The sequence below is a fragment of the Thunnus maccoyii genome, chromosome 20 (genome assembly GCF_910596095.1).
Source record: "Thunnus maccoyii chromosome 20, fThuMac1.1, whole genome shotgun sequence".
Classification (NCBI taxonomy): domain Eukaryota; kingdom Metazoa; phylum Chordata; class Actinopteri; order Scombriformes; family Scombridae; genus Thunnus; species Thunnus maccoyii.
In genome coordinates this window covers 18,859,078-18,873,756 of record NC_056552.1, presented here as the reverse complement: position 1 = coordinate 18,873,756, position 14,679 = coordinate 18,859,078, and the positions used below count along the sequence as shown (strand labels likewise).

At 43.3% G+C, this 14,679-nt stretch overlaps 1 protein-coding gene across 2 annotated transcripts in view; it reads right to left on the bottom strand.

Annotated features, from left to right (window-relative positions):
* LOC121886536 (transformation/transcription domain-associated protein) overlaps positions 1-14,679 on the bottom strand; it is an 83,274-nt gene that overhangs the window by 9,524 nt on the left and 59,071 nt on the right. For both annotated transcript variants that reach the window (XM_042396594.1, XM_042396595.1), the window contains 6 exons: positions 14,406-14,506; positions 12,129-12,330; positions 10,307-10,468; positions 5,781-5,871; positions 5,343-5,548; positions 3,948-4,209 (listed from right to left, as the gene is read on the bottom strand). In XM_042396594.1, coding sequence (XP_042252528.1) covers positions 3,948-4,209; positions 5,343-5,548; positions 5,781-5,871; positions 10,307-10,468; positions 12,129-12,330; positions 14,406-14,506 — 1,024 coding nt within the window. The remainder of the gene's footprint in view (positions 1-3,947; positions 4,210-5,342; positions 5,549-5,780; positions 5,872-10,306; positions 10,469-12,128; positions 12,331-14,405; positions 14,507-14,679) is intronic.

The window sequence follows — 14,679 nt, the reverse complement described above, 5'->3', positions numbered from 1 at the left end:
AATGCTTGAATGTCGTGGCGAGCTGCAACATGTCCACACCTTTTGTCAAAAATCAAATCAGTGGTGTATGAGATATTGTGCATCACATATTAAAGTGTGAACAAATGATGTAGCACCTATCTCCCCCTTAGGCCGCTTAGTTTAACTTTAAAAAATGAAGTGACAGCAAGAGATGCATCACTCCTCATTTTAGTAAAATCCAATTTGTAAACCTAACAAACATTGTAGCGCCACCCTCAGGCCAGCCAGAGCAAAGCAATGGAACAGTTACATCATATTCATTATTATCAACCTTGCCACACAAATTTGCGCAAAACATTTTGATGGTGAGAGCCTTAACCCTTAAACCTGACTAGATTAAAACTGCAGACAGTTGCACAGAGAAACTACAGGAGTGCTCTGTAGTGAGTGCAATACAGCCAGCCAGACCAGGAGAGAGTTATTTTCACTCTCCCTGAACTCATCTTTGACCCCTGCTCTGTCAGCTAGCAGGGGGAATAGAATGCTGAGAAAAATAGTGCGGTGTGGAAAGTAGCCAGGCTGCTCTCTGACCTGTGTGTAGAAACCTGTGCTGGTATTCTGCCCTATCTGGCCTGACTGACAGACCACAGCACAGAGGATCTGCACTGCTACACCAAATTATGGCTCCAGAAATCAGGAGGTAGCCCACCTCTGTGTATAGGACCATTATTGCTTCATGTACCTCCTTGTTCCGAGCTCAGTGTGGGACTGCATGTATGTGTGTGGTGTGCTGGAGTCACTTGATTATGTCTGATTGGTGGGCTGAAGTTGTGAGTGTTTCAGAGGTCATCTCAGCAGTGTGGAAGGAGGTAGACGGGTTTCTGGCTTCAAGCAGTAAAAATTCACATTTAAAGGTTACTACTGAGGACTAACTGACGGTACACAGGTACTCAGCCAAACTATTATACAAAATTAAAGTGAGTTGCTTTTAACTATGCTTAATGTCATTTTAATGAGTATTCAATAGGCACACAATTAAAAAGAAAGGAAACTTGTGCAATTTTTTTCAGAAAAAGCTCTCCTGACAAAAGTCTCCGGAACAGATCCACTGCTAAAACAGTAACTCATGCAAATAGCATTCTCCGTAATTGGATTTGAATGCCTCCCTGCTGCCAAATGTTATATGTGCACACATAAACCCATATTTTCCGGCCCACAAACCCTGTGAAAGCGAGTGAGCCACTAACGTGGTGCGGGGAATGGGAGCTTGGCTGCTCAGCAGCTCTGTAAACCCTGTTTGTTCCGCTCTGGAAGGCTTGTGTGGTTTCAGTCTCTGTCGGCCCTGCTCCCACGTCGCCGTGGGGACAGCTGGGTAGCGATGGTCGGCAGGCACCCTGCGAGGCAGAAGCCCTGGTGATGCCTGGCTGCGTGAGCACAGCTGGCACTGCAACATCTGGTAAGATTCATCAACGCAGCGCTCGCTCTGAGTCTCGCTCACCCTTTGTTTGTGCTGTTCATTCAGTCGGTCTATGTGCCATTTCCATGCTTTTGCTCGCTAATGCCATCACACCTGTCTTCTTGGTTCCTCTCAGGCTCTCGTTCCTATTGTTTTCTATTTGCTAATCTCCTTTCTTCCATCTTATCTGTAATTTTCTATGCTTGTCGGTTCTGGCTTGCCCTTATTGTGGCTTCTCTCTCTGAGTCAGGTGATCCTTTTTCTCCCGAGCTACTTTCCATTTACTTTCCCTGTCCTCCTCTATCCCAGGGCCAAACACATTAGTTCTATTGGCCACTCTCAGGACCAGTGGATGAGAAAAGCACATGAGAGACCGAAGAGCAGACAGGTGGAGAAAGAAGCAGAGGGAGGAGTTGCTGTGTGGAAATGCAATGAAAAGGAGACACTGGGCTTTTCACTGAGAGTGTAACTTAGAGAACATGTATGTGCAGTCAGCCCGTAGGAGTGAAACGGAGTCAGCAAAGAGGTTTATTTGAATGCTGAAAGCTGGGGGAGCTGCAGACGGTCCTTGTATAAACCGGGTCCAGTGAACTGTGGTTCAACTCCCTTATGTAATGTAGGAAAACAGACACGTGGCTTCCCAAAACAGGGGTATGATTGTTTTCAGAAAAATGTCTCAGAGGGGGCCTTGGCTAAGCTAAAACTGCACCTGTCCTGTTGGATTCCACAGCTTGCATATGAATCCCAACACACAGGCCAAAATGACTGGAGGCTTCGTCATGGCCTTACAAGCATCCACATGAGTATCACAGAATTTCTGCTTTGAAATATGTTAATCTAGAACTGGGGATAGATGAGAGAACTGTCTCTCATTGCAGAGTGTCTTCCAACTCCTAATCTTTGATGTCACATTGGCATACAACACCTCAGAGAAGAGATTGGGAAAGAAGAAAATATGCCAGTAGAAATTTTCTGAGGTTTCAGGATTAAGAAGGTTGTCAATTTGGAAATACAAGCTACATATAATTTATAATTCACACTGTCAATGGGTCACCTCAGTGATGTTAAACAGCATGGTACTCTTGTGTATCATACTACCTTGATGACTAAATTGAACCTGCACAGACTAGAGTTGTTTATGTTGGTAATTCATTGCCAATCGTACTCTTTAATGAATGATTTTCTCCGTAATGGGAAGATAACAGCAACACTGGTATTATTTTAGACTGATATATAACAAAGAAATTGAATTAAGGGTTTCATCTCTGTGCCACAGGAGCTGAAGTAGCGGTAGACTCTTGAATTCAGCTACCTGTTACAATATCTTATGAGCCATATTCACTTTTTCGCAAGCAGCCTGTAAACAATTCTTGGTTTCTTGTCAAAGAGACACAACTTCCAGCTCCAGCAACAATAAAACACCACTTGACTGGTGGCTAGTGGTAATTTGCCTAGCTGCGGTTATACTACATTTATATTTCAATATAAAAGAGCAAAAGTAGCCCAGTGCCAGTATGGTGGAAATCATTTTACTCAGCCTCCGGTGGACTTTAAGTCTATAAAACTGCATTGAGATTCATTTCACACTGATATAAAAAGCTGCTAAGAAATACAATTATTTCATTACAGTGCGTTTCAGTAAAAAGATGTAGTAGAACAAATACTTTTATACAGATTTAAAGATTAAAGACTGGACCTTTACACCAGAGTTCACTGTTTCAGCAGAGGCAAGAGCAAACACAGTCTTCTGCTTCATTTCATCAAACCTGGACGGGTTTGGTGCCTCATGTGATCATCGCCACAGTGCTGCTCCAGCTTAGATTAGAAATGCCGCTGACTTGTGTATAATCAAAATCCAGTGTGGGTGTGTGCACACAGTGTAATAAAGACACAAACAGACACACACTCACACACCTTTGTCTGACCAGTCACTAGCCCCAACCCCTCCCTGAAATCAAATCATCTGGTTGGAAACCTTAATTACATCGCAGAACACCAATTCTGCAGTGTACTTTGCTCTGGAAATATGAACGATATGAACAGCGGGAGTGTCCACACACATATAACAGAATCGGTTCAATATATTTCTACAGAGGCCAGCTGAGCAGCCGTCTCATCATTTAAACTGCTGTAGACGTAGCATGAACACTGCTCTCGTTTGCTGAATGGTTGTTGAGTTCTGATAAAGGGCTGCAGGGAGAAGAACTTGGAGGTGTTGCTTGTTTTGTTACCTTGCTACTTGTTGGTTGCCTGAAATCATGTGCGTCATGTTTTGTGTCTTTTCAAATTTCTAAGTGTTAAGATGCAGTTTCAAAGAGGTAAACAAGTGATGCTAAAAGTTAAGTTTCATGGCTGGGAGTCATGTTAAGTTCAAAAAGTAAACACAGGAGAAAGAGGGCAGGTGTTTGTAAAGAAAACCTCAAAATGAAAGGCCTCTTCCACTTGTTTTTCTTTCTGTCTGTTCTGTATGTTTCTATGTCTACACAAGCCAGATGTGAGTTGTTTTTGTTTTTTTTTAAAGCCAACCAACCTGTTGTGAACTGTCCCTTCATCTTCTGGAAAACAGGGTCCTGGGCTGTGGCTTGGGCACGGCGGGCTAGAGACTCCGAGGCGGCACTGGAGAACATGGTGGAAACATTGGAAACGTTCTCCAAACCGACACCGAAGGTGCTGACTAGCTTCTTGACAAAGTTGAGTGTGTGAGGCGTGATCTTGGCGTCAGATACCGCGCCGCTCTTCTCAAAGGCCACTGAGTAGCATTTAGCCAGGCCTTGTTGGAGCTGCCTCAATACCTGCAGAGAGAGGAGGGTGGAGGAGAAATAATATTATATTAATATTAATTAGCAATGTCTGATATAATTTTTTGCTCTGATCCGAATCATTTCCTTCATGATGTTGAGTCTGATTTCTGTCAAATGGACAAATTTTACAGCTTGAGTATCTTGATGAACACACATTTAAGAAACAAAGACACATATATGTTTCTTAAGGAACAAAGGTGCAGCGATGTGATGTCATACAGTAACCAAAGCGGGGGGGTGGGGTGGGGGGTGGGTGGGTGTTTGGGGGTGATGATGGCATAGCATGCCTCTGCCCCTGCTTGCCCAGCGGAACGAAGCATAGAGCCTGCAGCTGCTACTGAGTGCCCCAAACCATCACAGATAATCACACAGACACACGCACACACACATACACACAAACTTCCGGCCCTAAATCCCTAGCCCCATCCTACACGCTCACTGCACCCATCCATCACCTGTCTCAGTCTTCTCCCTTCCTGCTGCCTCGCTTTCTCCCAGTCTTCCCCTCCACCTACAGACCAGCTACCTTGCATGGATGCTGCCAAGCATGGCTAAAACAATTTGCATCAGCACCAAGTCTAGTTTGGACACTAATGTCAGGAGTACTGACTGCACTGACATCCACACAATTAGCAAGGTGAGTTGACATGTTACCTAACCCTTCTAAAAAAGGGATTTGAGAAATCAGAAAAGCAGAGGCACACAAGATATAATAAAGTTAAGGGGGAAATCTGTCTTGGATTTTGTTTAAGTTAGTATAAATATGGTGGATCAGTCTGTCAGTTTGTTGCATCACACTAGCGCAGTCAGAGAATAGGACGCAGTGATGACCTGTTCATGGTTAAAGACAAGTCAGGAAAAAAACCTTATAGACTAAACAGATGTGTCGGCCCACTAGAGAGACAGGATCTGCCAAACTGCGGTCATCTGTTTGACCAGGTGGTGTGACCCACAAATACGCTGATGTGATGTGTACACCAACTTGCTTTCACACATATGCACAGATTCATGAAAATTCTCACCGCCAGCTGTATTATTTTCTCACCATCTGATCCACTGAAAACACACACACACATTGCAACAAAGTCACACACGAACACAACCGGCACCTTTGTTCTTCTCACCTCTTCATGCCAGTTCTCCCTGAACCACACCATCTGGTCCACGATGCCCTCCAGGGAGGAGAGCAGGGTGGGGTGTAGCTCTCGCTGCATGTGCATGATCCGGCTGCAGCGCCACATTGGGGCTGTGGCCCGGATAGGCCCCGGGTCAGAGGCCCCCGAGTGAGGCTGGGCCCCAACTGAAGTGGGCTGCTGCTGTCCGGATGCATCTGAAGGGAGAAGGAAAGGATGAGTGATGGAGATGTGACAGGAGGAAGAAGAGGTAGGGAGGAATGCTATTTGTACAACTTGAGAAGTGATACTGAACTTTATAGAGCACATTCTATATGCTTAAACACATTTTCTGCACCTATATGTACTTTTTTAGTAAAAGCAGACGGGAGCTTTTAATGTTCAGAGTGTGGTACAGAGACAACACACTTTAGCCAGCCATTTACTTACCACTTTTGTAGCGTTCCCTCTGCTCGATCTTGAGCGTCAGGTAAAGGGTGCGGATGGGGAAGTAGACAGCCTGGGGATACACTCGTCCCACCTAGCAGATAAAAGAGGGTCACAGATTACATTTCAAAGACTCCCCCTCAGGACTGCAGCGGAGAGAGAGGGGGAGAGAGAGAGAGAGAGGAGGCAGACAGAGGTGGAGAGAGGGACAGAGAGATACTGTGTGTGTGTGTGTGTGTGTGTGTGTGTGTGTGTGTGTGTGTGTGTGTGTGTGTCAGAGAGAGGAGAAAGAGAGAGAGAGAGAGAAAGATCATACTGATACAGCTAGAGACCTCTGCTGTAACAGAGGGAGTGTTTGAAGCTTTGAGTCAGGGGAGTTAGGCAACTTAAAAACATGTCATGGCTGAATTACAAAACTGAATGTGACTGATGATGAAATTGCCCTCAAGACTTTCAAGAAAAGTCACTGACAACATTTGGAGGCTTAATGGTTGAAGTCAGGACATAAGAGGTTTCAAGTTTGAAATACATTGCAAATTCATCTCAAACTTAGTGGAGGAGGATTCCTTTGATAAGTAATACATCAGGTATACCTTTGGTGTATAATTCATATATCTGTCTTGGGTCACAGTTCGTTGGGAAGGCAGGATTAGTTAGCTACGTAGCCTGTAGTTTAAGGTAGATACTTTACTGAACTGCTGCATTCATTGAAAACATCTGTTATTAAATCAGGAAATAAAGCAGATTTTTTTTTTTTTTTTGAAAAAGCAGACATTTCTGATCCTCGGGTTTTTGTTTTGTTCAGTATATTATGTATGGTATATACTATAGGGCTGTTTTAAGTCATGCTGGGCACCAGACATGGTTAATGTACACAGTCGTCTATGGTTTGCCAGTACCAACCAGCACTTTCAGAGAGTAGATGCCCAAAGGAAGATTATACATCCTACAAACAGCCCTTGATAACTAGAGGCACGTTCATCTGCTGTAGTTTTTCCCTTTATCAGTCATGTTGTCCTGCCAGGTCCGATGGCAATATAGAAGACAGATTGCCCTTCTGCTCTCCTCTGTCAACACACAAACACTAAGTGTTTTCCTCACATGCAGTAAAAGCTTAATTCTCAAAATGCCCCCTTTCTGTGGCTACAATCCCAATTCCACACTTGTCACCAAATGACAATCTAATACATAAGAGGGCACCGACTGCGACAAATCACACGCAGAAACTGTAAAGGAATCACCCTTTGAATGAGAGAGGTAAACTCAACTCGACACTGATGTATTTTGTGTGTGTGACATTTGGCTATCACTGTGACTGCACAAAGCGAGTGCCTAAAGGTAGAACATCAGCTGTGACAAAGAACCCTGAAATTGTACAGGGGTGAGGATAGATATCTGCCACTTTTTGTAAAACTATGAGCCAAAGTAAAACAAGCTCTGCCCACAGCTTTTCTTTTTTTTAACCTTTCCAAAGGTGGCTGTCTTTAAGGAAAGATCTTTTTTTTTGACATTCATATAATCAGAGTAATATTGGAGGTTTGTTTATAACATGGAGGATCGTCTGGCCACTCATGTTCCTTGCCAGGGTTTTAGTAATGTAAAATACTATCTAAAATGATGACCAAAGAAACAAAAACAATAACCAAGTTTTACACAGAATTGTCCTTGAAATTCTATGTGGGAGAGATCAGCGAATCTGGCTTTAGGCCCATTTGATATTGCTGGAAGACCAAACCACAAGGTTCTCTGAGGTCTCTGAGCACAATTTCATGGGCTGCAATTACAAGGCTATTTGATTCCCTTTAGACCCCCTATACGCCTGCGAGGCAGAAAGGGATACCTCCACATCTCGACAAAACGGAGCTCAATACCACTGAAGGTGGATCGAGGATAGGCGGTGGAGGAGGGATACAGGAGAGACGCAGAGAAAGAATAGAGGACTTTTTCACACTTAGTCTAAAGGGTAAATTGATTTTGGAACCTCTAAGGTTTCTCTGACTGGATCCACATTCCTTTGACATCTAGCGCAGGTCATGAGAGGGGTTCTCAAACTGCACATGTCAAGATAACACGAAAAGTAGCTCGGGTTCAAAGCGGCCTGGAGTGAAAATGGGTCGGTTCAAGGCAAAGTGTACTGTAGTTCTCCTTAAACAAAGTGGACCACTCAAAGAGCTTCACCAGAGCTCAGATGCAGCTCTCTCAATGCATGTTATACACAAGTCAGTCATTCAGTCAGTCAGTCAGCAGTGGTGTGCTGCACAGGAAGCACCAAGGCAGGAGAGACAGATAGGATTAAGTGGTGAAAGAGGCTGCTGCTGTTGTGGGTCTAAGCCCGGACAGCCTGGAGATGATACAAAGGAGAACAAAGAAAACCATTATTAAATTGAAGCTACGAATACACTTCCCATTTCCTGGAGCGCCTTCAGCCTCAACTTTACCACGAGAAGTGTTTAGCTGCTCTTTTGTGCCTAAAGTAGATCTGTACAGTGCCTCAAGTACAAAAAGCCTCAGCCATGAAAACCTCAAAGTAAGTTATTGTCACCTTTTCCATACAGGGGGCTCCACTTCCTGCAAATGTAATTTCTCCAAAGTCAAGTGAAAATATATATATATATATATATATATATATATATATATATATATATATATATATATATATATATATATATATAAAACCTATTAAGTTATACTTATTTACATCCCTTACATGAATGTATTGTATTCTGCAATTGTTTACATGCTGTTTTCTTAAAATCTCATATTTCTCTGTTTTATTTGCATATACAGTAAAAGCTCTGTAATTTTCACAATTCTCTTTTTCAAATGCTTCAAAAACAGAGAGGAAAGGAAAGAAATATTTAAAATGAAAAATATACTACTGAAATGAGAAGTGAAGGGCTAGAGTCAGGAGTAACGGGAAGAGGGAGTTCTAAGTGGCAGCTAAGAGCAGCATTAAAGATGAAAGAGGAAGGAAGGCAGAGAGGAGGAGGAGGAACCAGAGATCAGCATGCTAATGGGAAGATAAGAAATGTCATATTTTGGCGAAGCCGAGGTGGGCCGAGGGGAAGAGGGCGAGTGGTAGACAAGGGAAGAGGCAGTGAGGGAGGGTGGTGGCGGCGGTGGTGGGGGGGCACATGAGGAGGGGTGTTGAGATTCTCTGTTAACTTCTGATTCATCTTCCCCGCCTGCCCCCCGGCACTCTTCTCCTCACCTTCATCAATATTTCAGCATACGTTTTTTAAACATCCCGCCGCCGCAGAGAAACTCTAAATAATTCAGGCGAGCGGCAGAGATAAAGCCTGCCATGCATTAAAATGTGTTTCTCTCTTTACATAAAAAGGGATGAAGAAAGGACAACCTTTTATCCTTCAGTCATTACAGGGTGACAAGGCAGACCAAAGGGAGGACTGGATCTCTATAGATGGAAAATCTGTACATTCACCCATTGACATCCACTCATAATCATGCAGAAGGGCAGGCACTAGTTTAAGTGACTAAAGTGCAACTAAAAAAGTCACAACTTTGAACGTTGTAACAACCAAATGTCCTGCTCAAGTGTTAGCAAACCTGAAAATATTAATACATTATATTAAAAAATTAAAACATGAAAAGCAAACTATATAGAATGTTTCTACTGTGTTCATTTATTTAACATCTAATTTACATTAAGCCAGCTTGTTAATGTTAATTCCTATTTATCTGCCTGCTAAAAAGATTCCTTAAGTAAACATCACTTCATCACACACTTACTCTGTCTTTCCATGATAGTACATCCAGCTCTTACACTGCCCACTTGTATTTCAAAAGCCCGTCTCTTCCTTCTCTTTCCTTTATCCTTCTCCACACATTCTCTCATATCCTCTATACAATATTCCTGCTCTGCTGAGAGACTGGCTGTTTGTTATAACAGACTACTCTTTGAAGATCACCCTCTTCAAATTGTGCGGAAATAATACTCCATTAAGCAAAGCAAATTAGTCCTCGGTTTAATTACTTGCTCTGTTCCCGCAGTGCGGATGCGTACGATATTAACTTTATAATCATTTCTTGAACAAATAATTTAAAAACCAATTCGCCAGGGACGAGTGAAAGCCAATAAATTGCTGTAAAAGGGACAGTGAAAGAATCTGAATGCTTAATTTGGTAAACAGAATGCAAGAGAGAGGCCACTTTGGCGTGAATGCAGTTAATTTATCTTGATTAGAAAGACGTGCATGAGCACTAACGCTAACACATCAGCCAGATGTGCTCCTCTGAATGGATGGAGGAAGCCCAAAAAAAAAGAAAAAAAAAAAGAGAATGATCGATGGGTGAGCAAGACATCCAGACATGAAATTGAAGACGAAGTAAAAAAAAAAAAAAAAAAAAGCGATGAGGGGGACTTTCAAACATATTCTAAATGGTCAGATAAGTTGACAAATGCTTTTACTGATAAAACATTGATAACAGTGATGAAGAGGATTTTGGCTTGGGCACAAATAGTGATCTACATCTAGCTATGGGACCAGGGACATTTGTAAAGGCTTTACCTGGCTTATTAGGTTGAGCAGAGGTTTGCCTTCTGAACCAACCAAACAGGTCAACAGCTGCGGTATCCATGCCAACCACTGGATGGGCGGGACTCCGATGCAGTACTTGTCCACAGCATCTGCCAGGGTATTCTTGTCATCGAAGCTGAGTAGCCACAACACCTGCAGATGAAAAAAGAATACAAAAAAAAGCAACATTCTCATTATTCTGCCAAGGCAGCCACATGAAAATATTTCATACATTTCCCAACAAAGTAACTATAACACACCAAGTAGCAAGAGGAAAGGTCTCTATCATTAATTAGACCATCACTGCTTCCCTGGCTTTGGTCGCAGCAGGAAGGGGGGGGTTGCAGAGCAATGAACAAGTACATCTTGGCAATCCTAACTATGATCAAAGCTGAGCCAACATGGAGGTGATCTCTCCTCCCTTGGTGTGCTTGTGTGTGCATCTACATTATGATGAAGACATTAACCCCACTCAACCCCCCCAGGCTCTCTTCAGTGAGCCGACCAGGGTACACAGATTGTGTATAATTACTGATAATGACTGGTCATCTCGCTTCATCCATCAGGACTACTAAACGCTGCCAACCCAGCTTGGCAGCACAATACCAAGGGGTCACCAAAAAAAACATCTAATTGGAATGTGAAGCTGGTAGCAGCCATTATTAGAACAGATAATGATAATAATGCTAACACTGGACTTGGCAAGACTATATTTATAATTTATCCAGCATGGCACATAGAGGTAGCTGGACTTTCACTCTCTGGATAAGCCTCTCATATCTAACTCTCTTGAGGCTGTTTGAAAGCAGAGATCCTAGCAGGCAGTTTAGGAAGGTTTTCATAATTTCTAAGCCAGCTCATTAATCATCATTTCTAAGAGAAAAAAAGAGCTAAAAGCACACCAAGAATTTACCAACATTTCTTTAATTTCATGCTGTGATTATCTGATTTAATGTTGCCTCTTTTTCTAGTAAAAGTGCCACCTGACATGTTCACCATCTGTCTATCTGAGTTAAGTAGGGTGAAACACAACGGGTCTCAGAGCTTTACCTATTAAAAGAGCATATAGAGGTCTTTCTGTGTTACTAACGCTAACCTCTGGCGAGGCAGTAAAGAAGCCGATAGAATGAGTTGGAGTGTGTCGGTGTAAGAGGGAGGGATGCTTGTTAGCACAGAGACCATCTCTTTACCTCCCACACAGGCCACACTCAACTGGGAAGTACGGTAGCATTGGTCCGACTGTTAGAGAAAGGTCGGTCCATGTAGAGGGTCATGAGATTGGAGTGTCAGGGGAGGCCATTAGTCCGTTAACCCCCGCGCCAGAGGATGGCCTTCACTCCGACATCGATCTGCCGTGGGAACCCATCCACACCGTCTACCACTGGACTGTAATTGATCAAATTACTGCTCTCTGGCTGTAACTGTGGCAGAGGCTGAGAGAGGGGGGAAAAGCCTTTCTTCTCATCAGCACCAATAATGCATGAACTGGATGGGGTCAGGAAACCAGGGAATTAATAATGACCCTATCTGAAAATTTGTAGCCTGATTGAGGCTGCTGATTTTATAGAAACAGTGGCTACTGCAGGTGCAGGATGGGGTAGCTGATGTGGTAGTTTCAGAACAAAACAAGCATCCATTCATAAATCTCAACTACTCAGCAACTGAGGGCATGAGATAATCAAACAGTCAAACAATTATGTTTATGATATTAGCATTTGACAGGAAGAAGTCCTCACAATTTGCCAAAATCATGATCTAAAGTAACGACCACACACACACAAAAGGCCTCTTTCCCACTTTCCCATTGTATCACCTTTGCTAGGTACTTGCGGGACTTGCTCTCGTTTTGGTGGCGGCATGCGTGGAGGTAACAGGTAATGGCGGAGACTCCCAAGTGGAGCTGACGGTCCTTGACAAAGATGTTCTCCAGGTAGTCACCCCACATGGCCCAGGCCTTCACCAGGACATCGTGCATCTGCACTGCTGCTGAAAAGGCCTTGTTGGCTTCCTCTGACCTGGAACAAGGAGGGAGGGAAGGTGGAGAGCATTAGAGAGCGACGGTAACACAAAGTGTCATGGGCAAGTGAGCAAAGGGAGGTAGATGGAGGGCAAGGAGAGGAAATTAGATTGAGTGAAAGTAAGCCAGGAGGAAAAAAAGAGATGCAAAATAGAAAGTGACACTGAGGAAAGGGGCTGAAAGAGTCAAAGAGATGGATGCAATGCTCGTGCGGAGAGAGGAGAGGGGGGTTGAAGGAGCGAAAGAAAATGAGAAAGATTGAGTGAGCAAGAAACAGATTATGATGATCATATTCTGAATTATGTACTACACATCAATAAGCACCATATTTCATTTGCTGTAATCTTCAAGGCCTTTCCCCTTGGCATTACAGAGTAAGCATTTAACCCAGCATGAATTAATGTCACCAAGGGTTCAGGCGTTTTGCTATAATGTGATATGAGTTGAACCCAGCCCTATCATACTGTGCCGATCAATACATTTAATACCGGGTGACATACGAGCTTAACATCTTCCTATTTTATCAGAAATGACAGTGCCGCAGCAAGGTATAAACCTCAGAGTAATGGCTATATTTATCTGTATACAAATACATTGACCGTAAAGAGCATTGCTACAGCTTAGAGAAATCTGCGGGCTGATAAACTTGAGAATCCTTGTGGAAATTTTTTTAATCCCTTTATCCTTATTTTTATACAGTAATCTAGCAGTCACACTTTCAGTATTCGATTTGGAGACTGTTAAATAGCAGGCAAAGAAATAGACAGGTGAAATCTGGCAGGAGACCTACGTTTTGACTGCACCATTTATGCTGACAGGGAAATATATTCTGAATCATCAGCTGTTTTCACCACACCAAGCAGCTTCTAACCACTCGTTGGCACACGGGCTGAATAATTTTTAACGCACCTTTCAGCCTTTGATTAATAAATAAGATGCAAGAGGCACCCCAAGATGCACTAACCCTGCAGTCAAAACAAGGAGACAGGCCTGACAATGAAAAAGCCTTACTGAGGCGCAGTTAGTAAATGGACCTCCATTTTAGGAATGCTTCCAAAACTACTTTCCCGCTTACTTACAGTGAAATGCCTCCCAAGCCAATCAATTAAAATGTGTTATTATAAAAGGCATTTTGGCATGTGATTAAGAAATGGGAGCTTGATTGCTATGGGAGTCAGAGCCGAAGACCCTCCAGTAATACTTAATGGGGTTGCCTCAGTCACTTTGCCAGTGTTAAAGTACATTAACAGTTTCTACTACCCGGCTCAACAGGAGCACCAGCACCCAACAGACTGTCAAATCTCTGACACCCGTTTAATTGAACGATCCCAAAATCTTTAGCACATGCGGTTGCACATGCACACAGACACACACACACACACATAAAGGCTTTCTCAACCCCTAACCCCCACTCTACGGTTAATTCTCCCCCGGTGTAGGAGAAACTTAATGATTGCAATAAACCCTGCTGAGGTGGAGGCAAGTTCTGCTGATCCCAGAGATTCCTGCAAATTGCCTGGAGTTAATTATTGAGCTGCATATACATTTAATAAGCCTCCCTCAATTTGTCTTTCACCCCTCAGGATGCCATGTCACGTCAAAGATGATGGGCGAAAAAAAAGGGTCCGCTGATATGGTGTTACAGAGCGTGGCTGTGGGTATACGCGGCCCGGCAAAGCACTGAGAGAACAGCCGCGTGCTCCACAGGTAACCCCAGCAGCAAAAAAAACATTACTGACACTGTCACAAACTGATGACACAGATGTACCTTAATATCTAAGCCTTGTCATGGGGGTTCCCTAGTAACATAATCTCAGAGGTGTGTCAGCTTGAGGCAAGAAGTGCCGATTAAATATGACTGCCATATCCCAACAGGATAACACCCACAGAGAGTTAAGGGACCACTGACACAGTTTGAGGACAATGTGATAATGAACAAAGAGAAGACAGTGACAGACAGACTGATAGACTTGGAATATAAAAAAAAAGGTGAAAGAAGCTAATCTAAAGTTGGCTCCAAAGCGACAATGCTTATGCAAAGCTAGTCAAAGACCAGACAGCTGGTGTCCATACTTGTTGATCTGAGCCAGGAACATGCCCTTGAGAGCGTAGAACTCAGCTGTCATCTCCTTGGTGAAGTACTTCAGGTTGGTCGACTCTATCACCTCCAAACCCTAAGCGATAGCAAAGAGAACAAACGAGGCTCAACTTCAAACAAAACCGCAGTGAAGAAACTTTCGTCTACACTGGAGAAAGGAATCGTGTGGCAAGAAGATGCCACGACATTTTGTTTTAGACAGGGCCGTAATCACAGGTGAAAAACAAACAAACTGCTTGGTGTTCATTA